The sequence below is a fragment of the Oncorhynchus masou genome, chromosome 27 (assembly GCF_036934945.1).
Source record: "Oncorhynchus masou masou isolate Uvic2021 chromosome 27, UVic_Omas_1.1, whole genome shotgun sequence".
Classification (NCBI taxonomy): Eukaryota; Metazoa; Chordata; class Actinopteri; order Salmoniformes; family Salmonidae; genus Oncorhynchus; species Oncorhynchus masou.
Genome location: NC_088238.1, coordinates 50,664,341 through 50,689,446, shown reverse-complemented (window position 1 = coordinate 50,689,446; position 25,106 = coordinate 50,664,341). Strand labels below are relative to the sequence as shown.

The following is a 25,106-nucleotide window of genomic DNA, read 5'->3' as shown; positions in this document are numbered from 1 at the left end:
AAAGATATGATTAAGATGGGCAAAAGAACACAGACACTGGACAGAGATATAGCTTTTTCTTTGCAACTCTGCCAAGAAGGCCTGCATCACGGAGTCGCCTCTTCACTGTTGACGTTGAGACTGGTGTTTTGCGGTCACTATTTAATGGAGCTGCCAATGGAGGACTTGTGAGGTGTCTGTTTCTCAAACTAGACACTAATGTACTTGTCCTCTTGCTCAGTTGTGCACCGGGGCCTCCCACTCCTTTCTATTCTGGTTAGAGCCAGTTTGCGTGTTCTGTGAAGGGAGTAGTACACAGCGTTGTACGAGATCTTCAGTTTCTTGTCAATTTATCTCATGGAATAGCCTTCATTTCTCAGAAAAAGAATAGACTGATGAGTTTCAGAAGAAAGTCTTTGTTTATGGCCATTTTGAGCCTGTAGTCGAACCCACAAATGCTGATGCTCCAGATACTCAACTAGTCTAAAGAAGGCCAGTTTTATTGCTTCTTTTTAATCAGAACAACAGTTTTCAGCTATACTAAAATAATTGCAAAAGGGTTTTCTAACGATCAATTTAATATTATAAACGTCGATTAGATAACACAACGCACCATTAGAACACATGAGTGATGGTTGCTGATAATGGGCCTCTGTACGCCTATTCCATAAAAAAATAATTAGTTATTTACAACATTAACAATGTCTACACTGTATTTGTGATCAATTTTATGTTATTTTAATGGACGAGGAATGTGCTTTTCTTTCAAAAACAAGGACATTTCTAAGTGATCCCACACTTTTGAACTGTAGTGTATATGAGCATAAATATGATACTCTAAATTTGTAATATTGATGGGCACCAAAATTATTTTTTATTTTTCAAGTCCATTTCTGCTTGATACCTGGTATGTCAAATTGCAGTGTTTTGTTTGTCATTTTCATTTTTTTGTAAATTAACTAAGCATTTGAATGTTACATACATTGTAATCTTATCTCCTTGGTGCTTGAGCTTTATTTTCTGAAAATATTTTGGATGTTCAACACTTATAGACCCAGATTATATATTCATGAAAACAGTGACCCAAGTCTTTCCAGTATGTGAGTATTGTAGTGTGTGAGAGAGAAATTGAGCTGCAGTTCCGATTTAGAGACACTGACCATTCATAGTATGTTAAAGAATTCTAATGTAGTAACCCTTTTGGACCACACTATCTGCCACATTGAAGAACTCTGGGTTAAGTATAAAACACTGCATGTAGAAAACTCTAGTTCCGCCACTGCTTACAGCCTACTTCATACAGTACCAAAACAACATGACAATTAACATGACAATTATTCAAAAATCAAGCCAGTTATTCAAAAATCAAGCCCATTCAATGTTATTATTATTATTATTTCAATAAAGAAATGACCAAGGCCTGTCATATTCGATTGATGTGTAGCCTACTCTGTTGCACGAGCTCATCGAGGCCAGGCCACGTCGAGCCAGCTGTTGCCCAGCCCCGGGCAAGCTAAGTTACACTAAGACAAAAAATGATCTGGATAAAAAGTAGGCTACAAATCAGGTGTGCTAAAACGCAAGCAGCGAGAGAAAATTTTAATTTTAATTGCATCCTGTGTTCCACTTAAAACCGACTTCTCATAGTCATCATCCTTGCAAACAACCTCATATAGTCATCATCCTTGCAACAAGAAAAACGGCATGGAAAAGCCAACCGCTGCTAGCGCTAGCGCGACAGGGCTACTTGAGGCGATGGAAGGTTCTGTGCTATCCGGTGTCATTGGGACGTCCCTATCCAACTGAAGTTCAAATTGGACGTGGTTATTAAGGTAAGGTTCCAAATTCAAAATCCCAAAAACGCTCTATTTACCCTAACTGGCCCTTATGGTTAGGGTTTACGACGTCCCAACGATCACAGATAGCAGTGACTATGAAGCGTAGCCTCTGCGCGGGTGTAGATTAATAAAATGACCCGTGCGAACAAGGCTTTCTAAATGCACTGCTGCTGCAGCATATAACCTCAATTTAATTCTAATGAATGATGCATGTTCCTTGTGTAGCAAAAACAACGTGTTTTGTTGGTATATTGGAGCACCCTGTACTGCTTTTGACTTCTAGCTTCTCAAGGTTTAAAATAGGCCTCACTATGAAGAGTCTATTGGACACAAGCTGGGCCTCCTGGAAACAGGCCACAGAAGCGGTTATAATGAGCCTGCCCACGATCCTTGAAGCCCTGCGCCGAATAAAGCACCATAACCATACAAGCTTACACCAAAGTCGGCCTCTTAAGTCGATGACCTGATTAAAGAAAATTTGCACATTTGAGTTGATATTTATGTTTTGGAATTTTTTACTAATTAAAACGTACATCCTTTCTAACTATAGTATCTGCAAAATGATTGGATAGACTGTAAACACTGCCGTGTACCTAAATGACACCTGGATGGCTGAGATCAGACAGATGCGCACAGATGAGACCTATGACACAATGGAGAACACTGCGAAAGAGACGGCCTGACAAAACAAGCAACAACTGAGTTTGCGAAGAGGGCGCACGAGGATTCGGCTTCATGAAACTACAACATGGCTAGATCGGCTGAGCAGAGAACCTGGTGACTTTTTTTATTAGTGACTTTTTTATTAAAACATTTTTTTATTGGTCTTTGGTTAAGATGAATGCAGTCAGAATGTTATTACAGGCCCGCTTGATCATCACCTATCTGCACCTATAGGCAGGCGGTATGTGTGTGTGTGTGTGACACTGCATGCCGCACGTGTTGCTTACGCTGTGCCAGTTTTGTAGTTGTAGACCTACTTTATCTTTGCATGTCGGCTAAATGAGCCTGTCATGTGCTGCGATTAATGATTTTGATGCATCTCTGATTGTGTACTGCTGTCTATGGTGCTGACTACCTGCAGAGCTCTCCGGACCGTTGTGCTTTGTAGAGCGGCGTGTTCTTGAAGTTGAAACATTGTTTTGCGATTCGCAGTCCGACTTCCAATCAGTTTTTATTTTTTTGTGTTTCGAAACATGCGTCTGGCTATATCTCTGTATGCTGTATTGGACATTTTCTCAACAGAGATCTGTTTCCATCAAATTGACTTGTTGGGGATAAAAGTATGTGCATATAGAAATAACTTTTGCGATTAAATTCCCATGTACCGAATAAAAAATACAAGTTAAATGGGTTTCCATCGCATTTTCAATGCTAAACTGATATTTTTGTCACTATAAATGTTGCGTATGTATAACGAATGTGCCCACTCTGATATTGGCACGTGCGCCCTAGCCAACAATTTGCAGATACTGTGCGGGTATAGCATACTACATGATGAGATTATTTGTATTTGTCAGACGTCAGCCAAGCATAGATCCTCATGTCACCAGAATAAAACCCTCAATTTTTATTGAAAGGAGCATCAAGCTCATCGCCTTGCACTTTCACCACCCTCTGAAGTTCATCAGAACTGATTTAATTAGCCTGTAGCCCAATAAATTCAAATCAGAGTTTATGTGTCACGTGCACCGAATACAACAGGTGTAAACCTTACAGTGAAATGCTTACTTACAGGCTCTAACCACTGGTGCGAGGAAGAAAATGTGTGTGTGTAGGTAAATAAATAAAACAACAGTAAAAAGAGAAAAAAGAGTAGCACGGTTATATACAGACACCTGTTAGTCAGGCTTGGGGGGGGGGGGGATACACAATGCAAATAGTTTGGGTAACCATTTGGTTACCTGTTCAGGTCTTATGGCTTGGGGGTAAAAACTGTTGTGCTTCCTGCTTTAATTTTAGCTTGTAAGCAGGAATCAGGAGGATAGAGTTGTGATCGGATTTACAAAATGGAGGGCAAGGGAGAGCTTTGTACGTGTTTCTGTGTGTGGAGTACAGGTGATCAAGATTTTTTTTCCCCCTCTGGCTGCATATTTAACATGTTGATAGAGATTTGGTAGAACTGATTTAAGTTTCCCTGCATTAAAGTCTCCGGCCACTAGGAGCGCCGCCTCTGGGTGAGTGGTTTCCTGTTTGCTTATTTCCTTATACAGCTGACTGAGTGCGGTCTTCATTCCAGCATCTGTCTGTGGTGGTAAATAAACAGCCACGAAAAGTATAGCTGAGAACTCTCCAGGCAATTTTTATTTATTATTTATTTCACCTTTATTTAACCAGGTAGGCAAGTTGAGAACAAGTTCTCATTTACAATTGTGACCTGGCCAAGACAGTAGTGTGGCCTGCAGTTTATCACAATATACTCAACTTCAGGCGAAATTGCATCATTTCCCATGTTGTCGTGACATTTTTTTATCCAACATTACTTGCAAAGTTACTCACATAACCAAGTTTCCATCCAACCTTTTTAACATCAAGCCATTTTGAGGTCACTGGAATTATATTTTGGACAAATGTGCACATGCCTACAGGATACTTTTGAAGTAGCATATTCAGAGGAAAATATTGTGACTGGTGTTTCTGACACATAAAATATCATACATTTTAAAATATAAATTATAAATATTTGGGCTATTTTGAAACTCGCTTGAAACCAATAATACAATTATTCATTGCATTGTGGTGTTATAGGCTATTCTCGGTAGGATAATTGTATTGTCCCTAAGAGAAAAACGGGAGCTGCATGTTTCATGTCTTCACTATTCTTTCATGCGCAATAATGCACCTGGTTGCTCCACTGACTGTCAGCTTTTCGTATTTGTTATTGTGGATTCATATTGATTGCTTTTATGTGTGATATGGTTGCTTGTTCTGCAGATTTGGACACCGCAGCGGGGGAGAAGACCCCCGCAAACAGCCCCTCCACAGTCCAGTCCCATGGAAGACCATCTACTGTCCAGACCCCCACTGATAGTCCGGCCCTCCGCTGACCATGAGTGACCCCACTGAAGTGAAGATCACAGGCAGCCAGTCGCCTAACGCCTCCTCAGAAAGTCACTCCTCTGAAGGCATCGGAGGCAGCAGATTCTCCCGTAGTGAGGTGGGGAGCATACTCAGTCGAATAGAGCATACTCCACAACAGCCCCACAGTGGACAGACTAGCACCCAGGTTTATATGGGGTGATAGGATTTTAATACATGCATTCTGTTTTTTTAAAATCAGTTTTGTTGATAGATTTTATAAATATTATAGTTCTAATAATTCATTTTGGAATTATTAAATGTAATGTATTGAACTAAGAATTCTGTATAAAATTAACTGTAATTTGGATTAGTTAATGCTGTTCTAATTAAACATTTAGAACATAACCAATTTCTAAACATTCTTCTGTCCTTATAATTTCATAACATTCTTCAGTATACAGTATACCTGTGAAATACAGAATGTTTATTTTTATCGTAAAATAATGAACTTGGTAATTGTAAAGAACTGAAGAACTGTTAATTCGTCGTTTTATTGTGTTTTTACAAGTTATATATTCTTGTAGAATGCCTTTCAGTGTTAGAGTAATGACTAGGTGTCTAAAGACACAGTAGGTGGCAGTGTATTCTGGGAATGGAGCCTTCGTGTGTCTGTGAGGGAGGGACGGGGTGTGTATGTAGAATGGTGGTGGGTTGGAGGTAACCCTTACGGGTAAAAACCTGCTGATCAATCTCATTCTCTGTCACACATACTTTCTGCCTCACACACACACACACAGAGCGACACACGCAGGAGGCGGTTTTCTCCCTCTCCATCAGAAACAACTGACGGCCACGCGGGAGAGCTGCATCTTCTGTTTAGGTAGTTATAGCTGGAGCGTATACAGCTACTAGCCTCTACTGCCTGCTTACATCTGTCAGCTGGCCACCCAATACGTGGATCCTTTTGTGTCCGACTTCCATTGTGCCATCTATTGTGGGGGCTAAAGGAAGCCGCCGCCAGTGGACAAGATGAAAGAACACAGGGGCTGTGACCTCAAAGGCTTACTGAAGAGGAACTGGTTGCTGATTGCGACCATTGTGTCGGTGTTGTTAGGTAAGTGAAAGTGAAGCCCCCCTAACCCTATTGTCTGCGCTCGGCTTAGTGTGAAGAAGCCCTGCTTGATGTCACACACTCCCGCGTAGCTGCCTGTCTGTCTCCGCTCTCTCTCCTTGCTCTGTCAGTGCACCCTCCCCCTTTTCCCACTCCCTCTCTCCTTTTTGTCTATTTTGACACAATTTTAATCTCTCCTGATGTTTTCCACTGCTGCAGTCCAGGCTTTGAGTCGCCCAGAAGCCTGTCTTGGTCCTATAAGGATGTGTAGGGCTGGGGGACTGGCTGATGAGAATTGTTAAAAAAAAAAAAGATTGAACCTTTTTTTAACTTGGCAAGTCGGTTAAGAACAAATTCTTATTTACAATGACGGCCTTGCCCGGCCAAACCCGGACGACGCTATGCGCCGCCCTATGGGAGTAGTAATGTGCATGCATGGGTGTATTTGTTGTGTGTGCATAATGTTGCCTTGTGCATGCTGTGTGTATGTGCACCTGTGTGTGCATGCAGCTGTGAGGATGTTCAAAGATGGATGCGAACAGTGTGTGTGTGTGTGTGTGTGTGTGACTGTGGCTGGTCATAATGTTTGTTTCTGTGTGACTGTTCATTATATGGATGTGCACAGCAGTCTCTGCCACTGCTACGCTGATGCCCAATCTCCTACAGAGACAGGGTTCCCTGTTCCCTGTTGTATGCTGTGCTGCCTCCCAGAGCCTGTCTCACTGCCCCAGTCAAACGGAATTGGAGTGAACTGACCCACTCCACTGGCTCCTTCAGTCAGTCAGTTATTCTGCATCAGTCCTTGCAATTTTGAATCCTTGGGATGCCCCCCCCCCAATTGAATTTGAAAAGTTGGTTATGGTTAAGGTTATGATAAGGATAAGGATAGGTGTTAAGTTTAGGGTTTAAGGTAGGGACGTACCAAGGATTCCATGTAGCAGGGTTTCCCAAACTTGGTCCTGCCCACCGCACCGCACAATTTCACACTGCCTTCTGACGCTGCCTGTGACACGTTGTTTTGGACAGCCCACTGATTTTTAGGGCCTGTCACTGAATTGTCCTGCCCTGTAACCATTTTGTTTGCTTGGTTGGACATTTATGATTTTATGGACTAAATGGACTTTGGCTCAGTGGCAGTATTGTGTTTTAAAGGCTGTCAAACCATTAAATGATAAATGCTGCTTTTGAAGGGCCCTCCACAAGGATAATGCAATTTCTGCTTATGCCGTTAGCCAATGGGGACATATGTCAATTCAACGTCTATTCCACGTTGGTTCAACGTAATTCCATTGAAATTACGTGGGAACAACGTTGATTCAACCATGGTGTGCACAGTGGGTATTTTCAGAATGTAAACCCATAAACCTGACCAAATAGATAACCTATTCCTATTTTTATTTTACTTTCTTGGGAAAAAAACATTGGCATTTACCATAACATTGTAACAATTTCCATGGAGAGGAGAGTTAGTAGAGCCAATAACCCTTATGCATATTCCATGATCGTACACACTTTCTACCGGTGTGGCGATTTCCGGTCAGTCTAGATGTTATCGACGATATAACGTTACTACCACAATGTCGCCGTTTTTTTACTTGGTGTCTTCAGGACTTGCCTCAAATTAATATTAATGATGTACGAATTGTTAATTGTTAAATCAGCCTCCGAGACTCCAGCTAGCAAGAATGAAAAGGGGTTCAAGATGCATATAGGAAGCTACATAGACAACTATGAAGGTGAGTCCCATGTCAGTGACAGATGTAACGTCAGCTAGCTACAATCATTAGCTAGCTAATTTAACTATTAACTGTAGCTAGCGAGTTACTTCGTAAAATAATGTAACGTTGACAGAATCTACCTGAGACTGTGCATTTTCGTTAGCTTGGTTAAGTTATGTTTGCTTAAGTTATGCTTGCTAGCTAAAAAATAATTTTTATTCATGTCTTCTACACAATATCTAACAAAGATACATTGACAGGGGAGATCACCGTGGGGGCTGCCTGTCACAGGTCCATGAGGAAAAGTGAAAAGCTGCACAGCATGAGAGCAGGGAAAGGTTATAGATAGCTACTAGGGACCTTGTTAAACATGTCCTGTGAGACACTGTCATCATGGTCAAAATGTGTTGGAGACAGTGTCAACGTTTAATCATATCGGTAGATAGATATTAATGATGGGTCCCAATCCCAATTTAGAATTGCCCATTTAACAGGTTATTTGGTAAAGATCTGTTGATGCATTGTTTGGTATTGTGTTATTGAGACACAATCTATTCCTGTATAGTTCAAATGAGCCCCTAGTTAAAATTAGCCCCTAGTTAGTTATTTTTATTGATGGACTGCATCATTCTTGTTCCTCACTTCAGTCTTTCATCACACTTATCTTCACAGATGGTGTTAAAGCACTCCGTACCAGTGATAGTGGTCCAAAGCCACTGCTCCTGTGTTGCAGGAAGTGCTATGTGCAATCATCTGGTGGCCCTTCTTTACCAGACACTGCTCTCAACTAAACATTCTTGCTGCACCACCAGTTCAAAGCAGCACAGACACAGAACAGTGTTGGCACAAGCCAAGAACACTTGTGAGTCTATCACTATCCATAAAAAAAATGCACCTGAAAAGTATTCAGCCTATGTAACAGTAAATCCTTGTTAATTAGGGTGTGAAGCCAGGTCCGGTTTGATGGGATAGAGTTCTGTAAACCTACTAACTCGTGTGCTGATGGAATAAGTTAAATTGGAGGTTCCTAGAATGAAAACATTTTCTTGTGATTGTTTTTGTATCCAGATGATAAGCCTAAACAGGGCGTCTACGATGTAATGACAAAGACTGGGGGGAAATCTATAAATCTGTATATTTTAATTCATTTTATTTTAACTTTTGGGCTTGTGCTGTTTATGGAAAAGTTACATGAGTCTTTGTCATAGGAATCTCTCCAACCTGATGTTAAGGTTTTAAAATGTTTTACAGAAGTTCTCTCCTCAAAGCGCTCAATGGATACATGCCTGACATGGACCTTCTCCGCGTCTCAGAAACGTATGACAACTTTTCTCCACTTACTGCCACTCTTGTGACAACAATGGAAATGTCAGCTGACGTGCCCCTGGTTGAGTCCGCCTTTGGGCCAGTGCAAGCCTGCAGTGTTCTGTCCTATCAGCTTCCACAGCCAAAGACCCGTGAAATTGTGATGATTGCCGATGCCTCTTCTCCACCAAAACTTCCATTAGATGGCTACTGGCTTCTGTCTTTCCAGTGTGCTTACGTCCTTAGCCATCAGGAGCAGTTCCACCTCAAGGCATTAGAGACAACCTACGAGATGTCACAAAGTCGAGGTTGCTACAAGGGAGCAGAGCAGTAGCCCGGAATGGCATCAGCTCAGGAAAATGAGAATAACATCCTCTCGTTTCCGAAAGGTTTGCCATGTCCGGGGAGAGACCTCAGCTGACCACCTAGCTGAGCGGATGTTCAAGGGATCTGGTATGCAGACCATGCAGATGAAGAGGGGGCTAGCCATGGAGCCAGTGGCTGTACAGGGATCTGGTATACAGACCATGGAGATGAAGAGGGGGCTGGTCATGGAGCCAGTGGCTGTACAGGGATCTGGTATGCAGACCATGCAGATGAAGAGGGGGCTAGCCATGGAGCCAGTGGCTGTACAGGGATCTGGTATGCAGACCATGCAGATGAAGAGGGGGCTAGCCATGGAGCCAGTGGCTGTACAGGGATCTGGTATGCAGACCATGGAGATGAAGAGGGGGCTGGTCATGGAGCCAGTGGCTGTACAGGGATCTGGTATACAGACCATGGAGATGAAGAGGGGGCTAGCCATGGAGCCAGTGGCTGTACAGGGATCTGGTATACAGACCATGGAGATTAATGAGGGGGCTGGTCATGGAGCCAGTGGCTGTACAGGGATCTGGTATACAGACCATGGAGATGAAGAGGGGGCTAGCCATGGAGCCAGTGGCTGTACAGGGATCTGGTATGCAGACCATGGAGATGAAGAGGGGACTAGCCATGGAGCCAGTGGCTGTACAGTGATCTGGTATACAGACCATGGAGATGAAGAGGGGGCTGGTCATGGAGCCAGTGGCTGTACAGGGATCTGGTATACAGACCATGGAGATGAAGAGGGGGCTGGTCATGGAGCCAGTGGCTGTACAGGGATCTGGTATACAGACCATGGAGATGAAGAGGGGGCTATGGAGCCAGTGGCTGTACAGGGATCTGGTATACAGACCATGGAGATGAAGAGGGGGCTAGCTATGGAGCCAGTGGCTGTACAGGGATCTGGTATACAGACCATGGAGATGAAGAGGGGGCTAGCCATGGAGCCAGTGGCTGTACAGGGATCTGGTATACAGACCATGGAGATGAAGAGGGGGCTGGTCATGGAGCCAGTGGCTGTACAGGGATCTGGTATACAGACCATGGAGATGAAGAGGGGGCTGGCCATGGAGCCAGTGGCTGTACAGGGATCTGGTATACAGACCATGGAGATGAAGAGGGGGCTGGCCATGGAGCCAGTGGCTGTACAGGGATCTGGTATACAGACCATGGAGATGAAGAGGGGGCTATGGAGCCAGTGGCTGTACAGGGATCTGGTATACAGACCATGGAGATGAAGAGGGGGCTAGCCATGGAGCCAGTGGCTGTACAGGGATCTGGTATACAGACCATGGAGATGAAGAGGGGGCTGGTCATGGAGCCAGTGGCTGTACAGGGATCTGGTATACAGACCATGGAGATGAAGAGGGGGCTGGTCATGGAGCCAGTGGCTGTACAGGGATCTGGTATACAGACCATGGAGATGAAGAGGGGGCTGGTCATGGAGCCAGTGGCTGTGCAGGGATCTGGTATACAGACCATGGAGATGAAGAGGGGGCCATGGAGCCAGTGGCTGTACAGGGATCTGGTATACAGACTATGGAGATGAAGAGGGGGCTGGTCATGGAGCCAGTGGCTGTACAGGGATCTGGTATACAGACCATGGAGATGAAGAGGGGGCTGGTCATGGAGCCAGTGGCTGTACAGGGATCTGGTATACAGACCATGGAGATGAAGAGGGGGCTGGTCATGGAGCCAGTGGCTGTACAGGGATCTGGTATGCAGACCATGGAGATGAAGAGGGGGCCATGGAGCCAGTGGCTGTACAGGAGTACTGCACACTGAAGAATGTTAACTTCTTTCCGTGTGGCTTCGTAGTGCACCCAGATGCTCCGTGGTTAGGATCCTCTGCAGATGGAATCAAATTTGATCCCAGTGTGAGACTACACTTTGGACTCTTAGAGGTCAAGTGCCCAAATGTACCAAGTTATGTTGACTGCCCTTACCTGAAGATACAGGATGGAGAGCTGAAGTTGAAGAGATCTCATTATTACTCCTGGCAGGTGCAAGGTCAATTCCTTCTCACAGGTTGTAGCTGGTGTGACTTTGTCATCTGTGCACAGGAGGACATCCTAGTTGAAAGGATTTCTAAAGATCTACAAGTTTCAAAAACTATAAGAGAGAAGGTTGACCACTTCTATTTTTCCCACTACTTGCAGAAGTGTCTATCTCGCATCTGAATGGATCCCCTGCATGGGTGCCAAGTTGAGTGGTTTTATGAAAAATAAGTTATTGATGTTCTTGTGAAGAAATCTACAGTAGAATATATTTGTTAAAAAAAATAAAAATATTTCAGCAAATGTTCAACGGTTCAGTTAAACAATTACACATCTCTAACATTGTATTCAATCTTGCATTCTGGCTATTCTGTGTTTACTTTATTTCTTTCCTCTACCCCTGTTACTCATTGCCTAATTAAAGCCAATACAAGTTCCACACAAACTGATATTCACTACAACACAAATGATTGATACATGTCTAGATTAACAAATTATTATTTTGCTGCTAGCAAATAAACACATGTTCATATACACTGGTTTGGCCCATGCTCTGACTAAAGGTCCGTTTTGATAGTTGACCAACAGGCACGCCACTGCAAGTAATTGGTTGATGCTGCCTGAGATGGTTTGTGTCAAACAACTTGTGCTCCTTTACTCTGCGGATCATTCTTTCAACATGTACTCCCAGCCTGGCAATGGATTGGGTCTCTCTAACCTCATGCGCTGGCATCTGTGTGCGTCTTGACAGAAAGGCTCGCCGGTAGACCTTGCACGGAACAATGTCATCTACGAGAAAGCCCTTATCCACCATAAAGGCCATGTCAGGGGTGAGTAAGGAAATAATTCCAGACTAATTGAAGATATCCTTGTCACTCACAGATCCAGCATACAACGATGACACAAAAGTGACAGCTCCATGTGGTGACATTCCCAACATGCCCTTAAAGGTACAGTGTGACTTGAAGGAAGAAAATATCTCACTCTGCAGTAGTAGTGAAGATGGTGTCTGGCAGTGGAGTTCAGTGCAGTCGATCACTACCTGGGTGTCTGGATAGTCCTTGAACTCCGGTGGCAAGTGGGCTTTGATGGTTTCCTTGGGGATCCATATCCGTGCTGATCCAAGCAGACAGTAGAGGAAGTTAGCCCAAGAGATGATAATCCGGCTCACTGTCGATTGGTGAATGCTGAACCAATGGGTCAAATCAGACCCAGTGACAGATGAGTCATAAACAAGAAGAACTCGTCGATTGATGGCAGTCTGAACGTAAAGAAACCCATTTTAGTACAATAGTCCTTATATTCGGTTCATGACAAAAAGTAAATCATGTTTAACAATTACAGTAAGATCATATAATGTACTCTTGAAGTATTTAATGAAGCTGTCCCTTCCCGGTTTTCTTCGAGTAACAATTGTTTCAGATGGATTGGAGATTGTGATTCTTATAAACTTGGTCTCTGCTGCCCGCTCAATCAAGTGCCAGAAGGCCATCAGGTGGGTGTAGTTTGCAAATCTAAAGATGGACCCAGAGTATTTGAATACGAAAAAAGCTCATTACTGTAATTGCCTATCTTCTCTAAGCCCTAGCACTAGACATGACCTAGCTGCTATTGTAGCCTGTTTTCTTGTTACTGCAATTCGTACTGTATTTCACAGCAGCGAATTTGTTTTAAATGTTCCGTTATTTAATCTGGAAAGTGGACTAAGAACCAAATCTTATTTGAAGCAACGACCTGGGAGCATTTTTGGGGGTTAACTGAAAACTAATGTAAAGACAATATACATCCAATGTGCCTACTTAGGCTAATATATGCCAGCCTAATTTTAAATAAAAATGAACATGTACTTAAAGTTAAGATGGACTTTGGGATAATATAATTAATAGTAAATAATAAGCAATAGTAATGCTGGATAATAATAAATCATTACTGTACCTTGTGTAAAAACGTACAGTATATCCTCGTCAGAACCAGCAAATCGCTGTAGACCAAAGCCGCGTTGGGTGATCAGTTTCTCCAGCTTGGCTCAAAGCTCCTCAATTTCTCTTACGTGCTCATGGTTTGCCATTTCCAGGGCTGCGGGTTCAGGGACTGCACAGTAATCACGGGTCTGGACCGGATCAGAGACGGCACAGTCCATAGGCAGCGCACCTTGTTCTTTATCCCCCTCAGTCGGAGCAGGAGGTTTCAGTCTTTCCCAAACACCAGGTCTCTTTTGAATGTGCCAGTTCCACGTGAAGACCGTATGAACAACATCTCTTTTTAGGTATTGTCGCCCCCCCCCCAAAAAAACAATTCCCTCAACAAAGTCACTTTCGACGAAAAGTGTACTACCCACCTTTGTGTGTTTGGTGACAGTAAAGTTGTCACGACGTAGTGCCACCAACCACCTTTTTTCTGAGCTCTACATCGGGAAACTATGGAAGCTCACAATACCATTACATTTGGAAGACACTGAACAGAGGCACTGAACAATGTTCATGAGCACCTCCTTCGCCTAAGTTTGAGTGTTTTGATTGAACCTTGATTGTTAATGAATTTCATCCTCAAAATTGCAGAATATTACTTACATTAACAACTCTATTCTTTAGAAAGTGTCATGGAATCTTGAGTGACCACAGAGTCAACACCTCATTTGGATTACACACTGAGATGGGCACTCTGTCAGTCTGTAATTTGGTTGGTTTGCCATGTAATGCCTTAAACAGACACACAGTTCTGCCATCAGATGTCACACTGTAATGGAAAACTAATGGTAATTATTTGTATTGTTAACAGTAAAATAATTGCTGTATTTCGAATGGCACTGTAATTCCACTCCACAGAAAACAGTACCGTACCCTATTGTTGGAGTGCCAAAAACCTTTTGACCCCTAGTGGGTGCATGGTATTTTAAATGAGCATTTTGTCATTTCCTTTTGGTCTGTTTTGACATGTTACTTGTTTGGAAGCCTTTGTAACGCCTCTAAAAGTGCAAATATTTATTAATATGCTGCAATGATTGGAAGCACTTTACCTAGCAATCCAACCTGGTCTCAGAGCATTTCTTATTATTCTGTATGTAAATTCGAGACACTCCATATGTTACGTTTTTATATAGTTATATAACACAAATGGCTACGAAAAAGCAAAAACGAAAGGAGGGTGGTTGGTCGGGGTGGAAGGATGGGCGTATAATGCAAACGTCAAGCATGATAAAATTATAAAGTTGTCCATGATGAGATACGAACTCGCAACCTTCAGGTTGCTAGACTTTTGCGTTATATGTTTGAGTTATTTTCAAATCTCATCACGGACAACTTTATAATTTTAGCTAATTGGCAACTTTTCAACTATTTAATACATTTTAGCTACTTTGCAACTATACTGAACAAAAATATAAACGCAACATGTAAAGTGTTGGTTTCATGAGCTGAAATAAAAGATCCCAGAAATGTTCCGCATGCACAAAAAGCTTATTTATCTAAAACTTTGTGCACATCCCTGTTCGTGAGCATTTCTCCTTTGCCAAGATAATCCATCCACCTGACAGGTGTGGCATATCAAGAAGCTGATTAAACAGCATGATCATTACACAGGTGCACCTTGTGCTGAGGACAATAAAAGGCCAAGTTTCGAGGGAGAGTACAATTGGCATGCTGACTGCAGGAATGTCCACCAGAGCTGTTGCCAGAGAATGTAATGTTCATTTTTCTATCAAAAGCCGCCTCCACCGCTGTCTTAGAGAATTTGGCAGTACGTCCAACCGGCTTCACAACCGCAGACCACATGCAACCACGCTAGCCCAGTACCGCCACATCTGGCTTCTTAACCTGCGAGATTGTCTGAGATCAGCATGGACAGCTAATGAAACTGAGGAGTATTTCTGTCTCTAATAAAGCCATTTTGTGGGGAAAAAACGATTTCTGTTTGGCTGGGCCTGGCTCCCCAGTGAGAGGACATATGCATAGATTACGGCATAATGAATCTATTTCAATTGACAGATTTCCTTATATGAAGTGTAAGTCAGTTTTATTGTTGCTGGTTGTGTTTATTTTTGTTCAGTATACTTAGCATGTTAGCTAACCCTTCCCCTAACCTAATTCATAACATATAATACATTTGCAAATTCGTAACACATTGTACATTTTACAAATCTTTAACAAATAATAGAAATTGTAGTTCGTAACATGTATATCATACGAAATGGGTGATGGACTTCCACAAATGAATGTATACCATACAAAACGTAACATATCATACTAAATGGTGTGTCCAGGATTTACGTACAGAATGATACAAAATGCTCTGAGACCAGGTTGCTGAGCAGCCAACCTGCTTGCACTAATCCCATATAATTACAGTAAAATACTGTGAAATACAAACCGCTCTCCTCAATTAATTTAATTAATTCATCCATTCATTCCGATTACAGTAGCATTTACACAGTACTTGCTTCAATACCATATTTGTATTACAGTAGGTGTACTGTAATATGAAATACATAATTTTGCTTGCCACAGAGCTGCCTGTAAGCTACTGTCAAAATCACGGTAATGGCTTTACAGTGCACATAAGTTCACTACTACACCATGTGGCCTCTGTTGCTGGCCATGCTTACTCTCTAGTAGCATGGCAGCCCTTCCATGCCAGGTCTGTACTTAAGTTATTACATGGGCAGATTGTTGGACGTCGTCTTGTATGTTTAATTCATAACATCAGTAATTTAGCTTTGCCAATATGCCAATAACTGTCCTATTGTGGCATGCTGCAAGATTTTACTCTCCATAGGCCCTGTATTCATAAATAGTCTGACTAGGAGTGCTGATCTAGGATCAGGTCCCTCCATATCCATATACTCTTATTTATTATTATCTAAAATACAAAACTGATCCTAGCACACATACTCTGTGAATACAGACCCAGATCTCAAGAAATGTGCAGACTCATCTTTTTAATGAAACCATGAAAACTGCGTGGAGATTGTGATTCACCATTTTGAAGGAATCACATTATTTTACATAAATTACCAGATAGAAAATGCAGGTGGTGTGGTATATGGCCAATATACCACGACTAAGGGCTGTTCTTACGGAGCCCTTACAACCTTGCCACCATTATCAACTTACCTGGTAAAATAAATCGTTTTTTTACTACCACAGCCACCACCAGTGTGGAACAACTTCTATACAGTACAGTATATCATGAGAGGGTTTATTTAGAATTAGGAATGATGTAACCTATTTAGTTACAATTCGCTGTGTCACCACTTTTCCCAACCTTTCACAGGGTTGTTTTATGGTGGCTTGTAGTGGTTGATAACACACAGGGTGGGGAGGATGGAAGTGGATCAGCGACATACACTGTATGTAACGTTTATGGGCGAACCCCCCTCCCCCCCATAAACGTTACATACAGTGTATTTCTCAATGTCACAACCTTAAACCCATGTCATGAAGCCCTGTGCAAAGCAAAAGTTATGTAACACCTTGCCCATAAACTAAAAACGAGAAAGTCACAGTCATAATACTGTGGTAGCCTACTTGGCAGCTCTTAAATAATAGCGACGCTTACATTTTAATTTGACATGGCATGCAGGTCAAACACCAATGTTGTTTATTTTGTCATCATTATATCTCCCTCTCTCCCACTACATTTCCACAGTGAAAATCCTTCATATTCAGTGAATGGGTAGTGTGGAAACTGGGAACTAAACTTGTGATGTATTGAACAAACCTTGTAGTGAACTAACCTTCGTAAACTAACCTTGTTCAACTCTCTCTCTCTCTGTCTCTCTCTCTCAGGGATAGGCCTTGGTGTGTTGGTTAGGGAATATGCCTCCCTTTCCCACCTCGATAAGCAGTATTTTGGATTCCCTGGAGATATCCTAATGCGGATGCTCAAGCTGGTCATCCTGCCCCTCATCATCTCCAGCATGATAACAGGTAACTTGGGATGAATTGTATCTCAACAGCTCTATTTCAGTCACTCTGCACTATGTTCAATGAAGGGGGCCATCAGAGAATGCGTACAGATATCTTAGTCAAAGACAACTAAAATAGTCCTAGTCATTGAGAGGACTTGTTGACAGACATGCTTCCTTTGTGTTCACAGGAGTGGCCGCCTTGGATTCGGATGTTTCCGGAAAGATAGGTTTGAGGGCTCTGGTTTATTACTTAACCACCACCATCATTGCAGTCATTTTGGGTGAGTTAAAAGCGCCTGGTCTCACTCCCTTTGAATGACATTTGACTATTGAATGATGGGGAACATGTTTTTCAGGTATTGCATTGGTGATAACCATCAAACCTGGTGTCTCTCAGAAGGCAGAAAACATCGACAGGACAGAGATCACACAAAACGTCAACACCGTCGACACACTACTGGATCTTGTCAGGTGACAGCTTCCAGTGTTTCCCCTATAATTATTTTCAGCAGCGGTGGCAAAGTTAGTTTGAGGGAGGGGTGACCGAACCAATTTAGCAGTCATATAAATGAATATGATATTTAATTTGGCAGAATTTCTATAAAATGCCCATTCTACATCAGTCAGAGATGCAGTGAATAACATTTGGCTCACATTGTTGTCATCTCAACATTTGTCCTATTCGATCCACAGAAACATGTTTCCTGAAAACATAGTGCAGGCTTGTTTCCAACAGGTACGAGTCTTTGTCTGATTTGTACATTCAAGCTTACGGTCACTAGCCAGGTCCCAGATCTGTTTGTGCTGCCTTGTCAACACTGATGAGAATTGTCAAGACGGCACAAACAAATCTTGGTGCAGGCTATACAATCACTGCTCTTCGAGGACAAAACATGATCTACATACAAATGTAACCATGTCAAATGTTACTATTTTAATTCAACCAGTACAAGACAACGCGCAAAGAGTTGGAACCCTCTAAAGTGAAGGAGAACACTACAACCACAATGTTCCCTCCTCTCTCTACCACGGTCATGGCAACCATTTTCCCCCCAGAGGTAGGTGTTACTGTTTATCCGCCTGTGTGTCAAGAGCTGTGACTTGACAGGATCGAAGCTGGCAAGCCCGGTCTTCTTTTCTTACTTGTTTAGAGTTCATCCGATGGCTATCTGTCCAATCACAATCTTTTGTGGTATGAAAATGTGTCCATGTCAATCTTTTTTTCAGATGAGCCTTGGTGCGTTTACACATGGCTACCCACATCAAGTGTGATGGCTATGACCACAGATCAACTTGCAGAACATTATAATGCCACTGTGGGGACAGGGGTCAATATGTTGTGATCTGAGGAAAAAACACAAGAAAATGGCTGTCGGCCCACTGAAACACAGTACACAATAGTTTTTTGACCAAAATCTATTTCAATTTTTATACTTGCTTCCTTATTTCTCCTCTCTGTAGAACATCACCAAGGACTATATAATAGTTGGGTCATATTCTGATGGGCTCAACGTGCTGGGCCTCATCGTGTTCTGTGTGGCGTTTGGCCTCGTCATCGGCAAGATGGGTGAAAGGGGACGCATCCTGCTGGAGTTCTTTGATGCTTTAAATGAGGCCACCATGATGCTAGTTCAGATTATCATGTGGTATGTAACTACAGGCCACCATGAGGCTAGTTCAGATTATCATGTGGTATGTAACTACAGGACCCATGAGGCTAGTTCAGATTATCATGTGGTATGTAACTACAGGCCACCATGAGGCTAGTTCAGATTATCATGTGGTATGTAACTACAGGCCACCATGAGGCTAGTTCAGATTATCATGTGGTATGTAACTACAGGCCCCCATGAGGCTAGTTCAGATTATCATGTGGTATGTAACTACAGGCCACCATGAGGCTAGTTCAGATTATCATGTGGTATGTAACTACAGGCCACCATGAGGCTAGTTCAGATTATCATGTGGTATGTAACTACAGGCCACCATGAGGCTGGTTCAGATTATCATGTGGTATGTAACTACAGGACCCATGAGGCTAGTTCAGATTATCATGTGGTATGTAACTACAGGCCACCATGAGGCTAGTTCAGATTATCATGTGGTATGTAACTACAGGCCACCATGAGGCTAGTTCAGATTATCATGTGGTATGTAACTACAGGCCCCCATGAGGCTAGTTCAGATTATCATGTGGTATGTAACTACAGGCCACCATGAGGCTAGTTCAGATTATCATGTGGTATGTAACTACAGGCCACCATGAGGCTAGTTCAGATTATCATGTGGTATGTAACTACAGGCCACCATGAGGCTAGTTCAGATTATCATGTGGTATGTAACTACAGGATCCATGAGGCTAGTTCAGATTATCATGTAGTATGTAACTACAGGCCACCATGAGGCTAGTTCAGATTATCATGTGGGGCGGCAGGGTAGCCGAGTGGTTAGAGCGTTGAACTAGTAACCGGAATGTTGCAAGTTCAAACCCCTGAGCTGACAAGGTACAAATCTGTCGTTCTGCCTCTGAACAGGCAGTTAACCCACTGTTCCTAGGTAAATAAATACATGTAACTACAGGCCACCATGAGGCTAGTTCAGATTATCATGTGGTATGTAAATACAGGCCACCACGAGGTTAGTCCAGATTATCATATCAGATTATCATGAGTTCACATGCTACCCGGAACTTGGACATTTCCGATTTGCGTTTTTCTAGTTTCGACTAGCATGTGAATGCTGCATAAGTACAGGCTCTTTACTAATACACATTTATCTTAAAATTCACCCTCCATCTCACTTAGCTACAAATGTTTAGAATCTTGAAGTTCATATGATCTATTATATGAATGTACTGTAGTATTCAATGCTAATCCAGTGGTGGAGGTGACGGTGGAGATGTTGATAGCATTAACATAACCATTGTTATTACAGCTATATGCCAGTGGGGATACTCTTCCTCATTGCTGCCAAGATCATCGAGGTAGAAGACTGGGAGATCTTCAGGAAGTTGGGCATGTACATGGTGACAGTTTTGAGTGGGTGAGCCTAAACCAGCATTCTCTCTCTCCACAACATTGGTAGATGTTGGTATAATTTCATTATTCCAATATGTTTTCATTAATTGATTTCACTTCCGTCTATTTTATGAGAATTGCAAATAAGATTCTTATTTGCATAAAATAGACGGAGACCAGTCTTATCAAAATTAGATAATAGTATTTATTCTCGGAGCGTACTGCCATGTAACCACAAACAACATTTTATATACAAAATATGACGTCATTGGTTCTAGAATGAATCTCCTCCTCTCGACCAAGACAAAGCAGGTTTAAAAGTTAATTCCGACCTACTGGCGCACACACATGACACAATATAACTGAATTAACTCGACCCCTCACCACTTAGCTGACAGTTCCAGCTAATGCAAAACCTAAGAAAACACACACGTCTTTATCTGAACATTCCAGTGCTAAGTTGAGTCGGTTCAACCATAGGTTAATTAACCTTTCTGCTTACTTAAAAAAACCCACTTCCAATCTTCTCCAACCTGGCTGGAATGGTATTTATTTTATTTAATTACCCCCTGTTCCAGGCTCCACTATCCCTCACTTATGAATTCATATTGTTAATCAGATATAATAAAACAGTATAAGTTTACTTAGTTACAGTTCAATTTGAAATGGGGATATTGTTTAGTCATTTATTCATAAAACTCCTAACAGTAGATTTATAGCTGGCATTAGGGTCCAGTATTCTTGTAAAGATACTGTAAAATGTCATCTCTGTCCTGGCACAGATAAGAACCATGGACATTTAAAACTGCTTAACCTGCAGATGTGATAATGAAGCCTTTAGCGAACACCTGTCCAACTGACAGAATTATGCTTCTGCGTGAACAGGAAAATTATTCTCCAGAGTCTAGTGAGGGGGAACGCTGTCCTTGTATGTCCTAAATAGCACTCTGTTCCCTATATAGTGCACTACTGTTGACCAGAGGCCTATGTGCCGCGGTCAAAGAGTAGTGGACTATAAAGGGAACAGGGTGCCTTTTGATGCCCAGCCCTGTTTATTCTTTTATTATAACCCGGAGAAGAGCCCTAGTTAACCCCCAGGGATTAGTCAGCTATTTCTTACAGTGAGCCAAAATCAAACACTTTTTTGTAATGTTTTACTTTTCTCCTCAGCCTAGCTATCCATTCTACTGTTTTTTTGCCGCTGATCTACTTTGTCATTGTGAGGAAGAACCCGTATACCTTTGCCTTTGGGATGGCTCAGGCACTGGTCACTGCTCTCATGATCTCTTCCAGGTAAGCCTCGGTCACCATGCAATATGTTGTATATAGCAAAGCATAGCAGTAAACGCTGACATATATTTATTTATCCATTCATTTAATACATCTATTTATCCAATCCATCCATCTCTGTTCTTCCATCTGTCCAATTATCCACCTACCTGTCCAATTATCCATCCATCCTTCTTTAACCTAAATGCTACCTCCCTCTAGCTCTGCCACCCTGCCTGTCACCTTCCGCTGTGCCGAAGAGAACCTCCGGATCGACAAGAGGATCACCCGCTTCGTGTTGCCCGTGGGCGCCACCATCAACATGGACGGTACAGCTCTCTACGAGGCTGTCGCTGCCATCTTCATTGCCCAGCTCAACGACTATGATCTTGACGTGGGTCAGATTGTCACTATCAGGCAAGTCCCCAACACCTTGGGTTGACAGGAGATTGTGTATTTCGATGTACTCATTTTGGGCAGGTGAAAGTGTCATGGCACATTTCTAACCAGACGGAAAGTCTTTGGCGGCCTCAGACTTCAGAACGCCACCGAGTGATGTAAGGAAAAATGTATTTGTGCGTGACAAAACAGACTTCACACTGGAAGCTCAATCATAATCAGTTGAAATATGTCATGGCAGTATGCATGTTAGTATCAAGCATCAAGTTACTGACCTAATAATATAAAATATTTAAAATTGACTGTTTCCTCTGATTTTAGTGTAACAGCAACAGTAGCCAGCATCGGAGCCGCCGGTGTACCTAACGCTGGTTTTGTTACCATGGTGATTGTGCTGACTGCCGTTGGACTACCGGCAAATGATGTCACTTTAATTATTGCTGTGGATTGGCTACTGTGAGTAATACCTTGTTGAGTGAAATATTGTCAAGAGAAAATATTGTTTTAGTGATTAATCCAATGGTGTGACGTTTTAAAGGTTGACTCAGCAATATAACATCACCATACACAGTGAAGACAACAAGAACATAAATCTGCCAAGACTACCACTACTTTCTCTTCCCAAATTTGTGCCATCCCTTAAACAATGCCCAGAAGGGACGGTCTTGGCAGGTTACGTTTTGTTGTTGTTGATGACTGTAAACTGGAAGTTTACCTGCAGTGTAGGATGACGTCGTATTGCAAAGTCTACAGTATCTTTAACTGATTATCAACGGACAATGTTCACTCGCCATTTCAGAGACCGCTTCCGCACCATGATCAACGTGCTGGGAGATGCCTACGGAGCTGGCATCGTTCAGAAGCTGTCCAGGCGGGAGCTGGAGAGGATGGACGACACCTCGGACGTGACTAACCCCTTCGCCCTGGGGACCACGCTGGACAACGAGGAGTGTGAGAAGAAGTCCTACGTCAACGGCGGCTTCACCGTCGACAAAACCGACGCTATCTCCTTCACCGAGACCTCCCAGTTTTAGGGGGGTGGGCAAAGGAGTGCCAATGCTGCTAGATGTTTAGCCTGGTTCTGTTTGTAGCCTGGTTCTAGATCTGTGACCAACATTAATTAATCCTGTTGATGCAGGATTACTGCTGGAGGATTATTTTCCTGCTGCAGCACACTGGCTCAAATTAAGATGCTACATCTGTAGCAATATCAGCCACCACCATCTGTTCTATCTTGATTCTCTTTCCAGCACTGTCCCCGATGATCAGTATGTTTAACCACAAGTGGAAATCCTCAGCAGCCCTTAAAATGAGCTGGGCTGTATCTGAAATGACACCCTATTGCTTAACTAGTGCACTACTTTAGACCAGGGCCTATGTAGAGAATGAGGTGTCCTTAGGGATGAACCCATGCTCTCTTTTACCAAAAGAGCTTCCATTGTTATGTTGACATAGTGCCGACAATGTACACATTCACTTTTGAATGAATCAATACTTTTGCTATTGTTTTTACATAGAGGGAGCAAAGGAGACTACAAGAGCCAGAGCTTTTGAAATTCATACCTACAGCGCGTGTGGGTAACTGAAATAATATATCGCCGGACTGAGCTGTGTATATGTATTGTGAAAAAGAGCATGGAAGAAGAACTATATTCTTGATGTTCAATACACTGTATATTGCAAAGATTCAAACAGACTTTGTTGCTCTTCAGAAGCAAATTATTTTTGTGTGACTTTTCTTTTTGTCCATTTTTGTTCGGGGGGGGGGTCAGATACAAAAAAACAATCAAAGAAATCCATACACGGACAACTCCAACCCATTCCCCCCTTAGTCTCCACCCACCTGCCCGCATTTTCCCTCCCCACTCAGAAACCATGCCTCCCACCCCATCTAGCCCTCCTCCCGAATAAAGCATGCCTCCCATCCCATCTAGCCCTCCTCCCGAAGAAAGCATGCCTCCCATCAGTCCCCCCCATCCCCCAACAACATCCAGAGACCCCCGTACCACCCCTTCCCGTGGGCCTGAAAGCAGAAAAAAAGTTACTAAAATACATATATAGAATTGGTTTGTATGTGTGGCGCTTTAGCTGAGATTGTTCTTTACATAGTCAAGTATATTTGTTGGTGAAAGTTAATGTTCTTAAGCTTTACAATATGTGCCAAACATCTTATTCATTAACTTTATATCATTCATCCATGTAATTTTATTGCATGAAGCAATATTACAAATAAATACAGTGGGAAACTTGTGATGTACATAGACCTGCTGAACATCTTTTTCAAGTGACCAATAGCCTTTAAGAAAGTAGAGTTGATGGGCACACTAACGAGGTTTGAGTTATGAATTTAATTGAATACTGTGAAATATTTTCTTAATGAATTGCTAAAGAGGTGGATGACTTTTTAATAAGGATGGTCTTGACAATAAAGGCTTTCTGATAACGAATGCTAACTTTAAAAGCTTCATGTTTGTTTGTCAGAGAAACAAAGAATTGTGGGGCCTCTGAGGCAATGTTTTGGAAGACCCAGCAGTAGAATCCAGGAATTCAATTAAATGCAGTTAGTACATCTTCCGACATCAACCATGAAACCTTAGTTAGATACAAAGCTTCCAAACAGCTCATTATGTAATAATTTTGTGTAGCCTTACTCTGGGCCAGCAGGTAGCCAAGTGGTTAGAGCGTTGGGCCAGTAACCGAAAGTTTGCTGAATTGAATCCCCGAGCTGACCAGGTAAAAAATCTCTCATTCTGCCCCTAGACAAGGCAGTTAACGCACTGTCCCCCGGTAGGCCGTCATTGTAAATAAGAATTTGTTCTTAACTGACTTGCCTTGTTAAATAAAGGGTAAACTTGAGAGAAATGAGCCTTAATATAACATTTTTTTCATCCCTTGAGGCATGGGATTATTGAAATTGCCTCTTCATTTTACAGCTCATTGCAATCTGACCTCTACGACTTGTTTTTGTTCTATAACAGAGGCATACAGGCCTAATTTGAGGTAGTAGACAACGTTATTATAGAACATCTCTCAACTTGGTGAGTTATTGAGTATAGGAAAGCAAGTCAAGGGCGATGTAACTAACATTTGATTGATCAGATGTGGCTCAAAATAAAGCTTGTGAATCCGGTTCTTCTGTACATTTCAAAAGCACATTATGATGAGATCAACAATCAATGGCTAA

General features: G+C 42.4%; 1 protein-coding gene across 2 annotated transcripts; it reads left to right on the top strand.

The window, feature by feature from the left end:
* The first annotated feature begins 5,587 nt into the window (after positions 1–5,587).
* On the top strand, positions 5,588–24,383 carry LOC135516353 (excitatory amino acid transporter 3-like). Of its 2 annotated transcripts, none has more exons than XM_064940607.1 (12): positions 5,588–5,952; positions 17,116–17,256; positions 17,426–17,518; positions 17,594–17,708; positions 17,931–17,973; positions 18,185–18,295; positions 18,699–18,883; positions 20,172–20,279; positions 21,425–21,547; positions 21,746–21,940; positions 22,244–22,378; positions 22,722–24,383. In XM_064940607.1, exons 1-12 carry the CDS (start codon positions 5,868–5,870, stop codon positions 22,954–22,956), a joined length of 1,569 nt encoding a protein of 522 aa, XP_064796679.1. In that variant the 5' UTR covers positions 5,588–5,867; the 3' UTR covers positions 22,957–24,383. The 2 variants fall into 2 exon arrangements, with proteins under 2 accessions (XP_064796679.1, XP_064796680.1); XM_064940608.1 differs by lacking the exon at positions 5,588–5,952 and adding an exon at positions 12,750–12,827.
* The last annotated feature ends 723 nt before the right edge of the window (positions 24,384–25,106 follow it).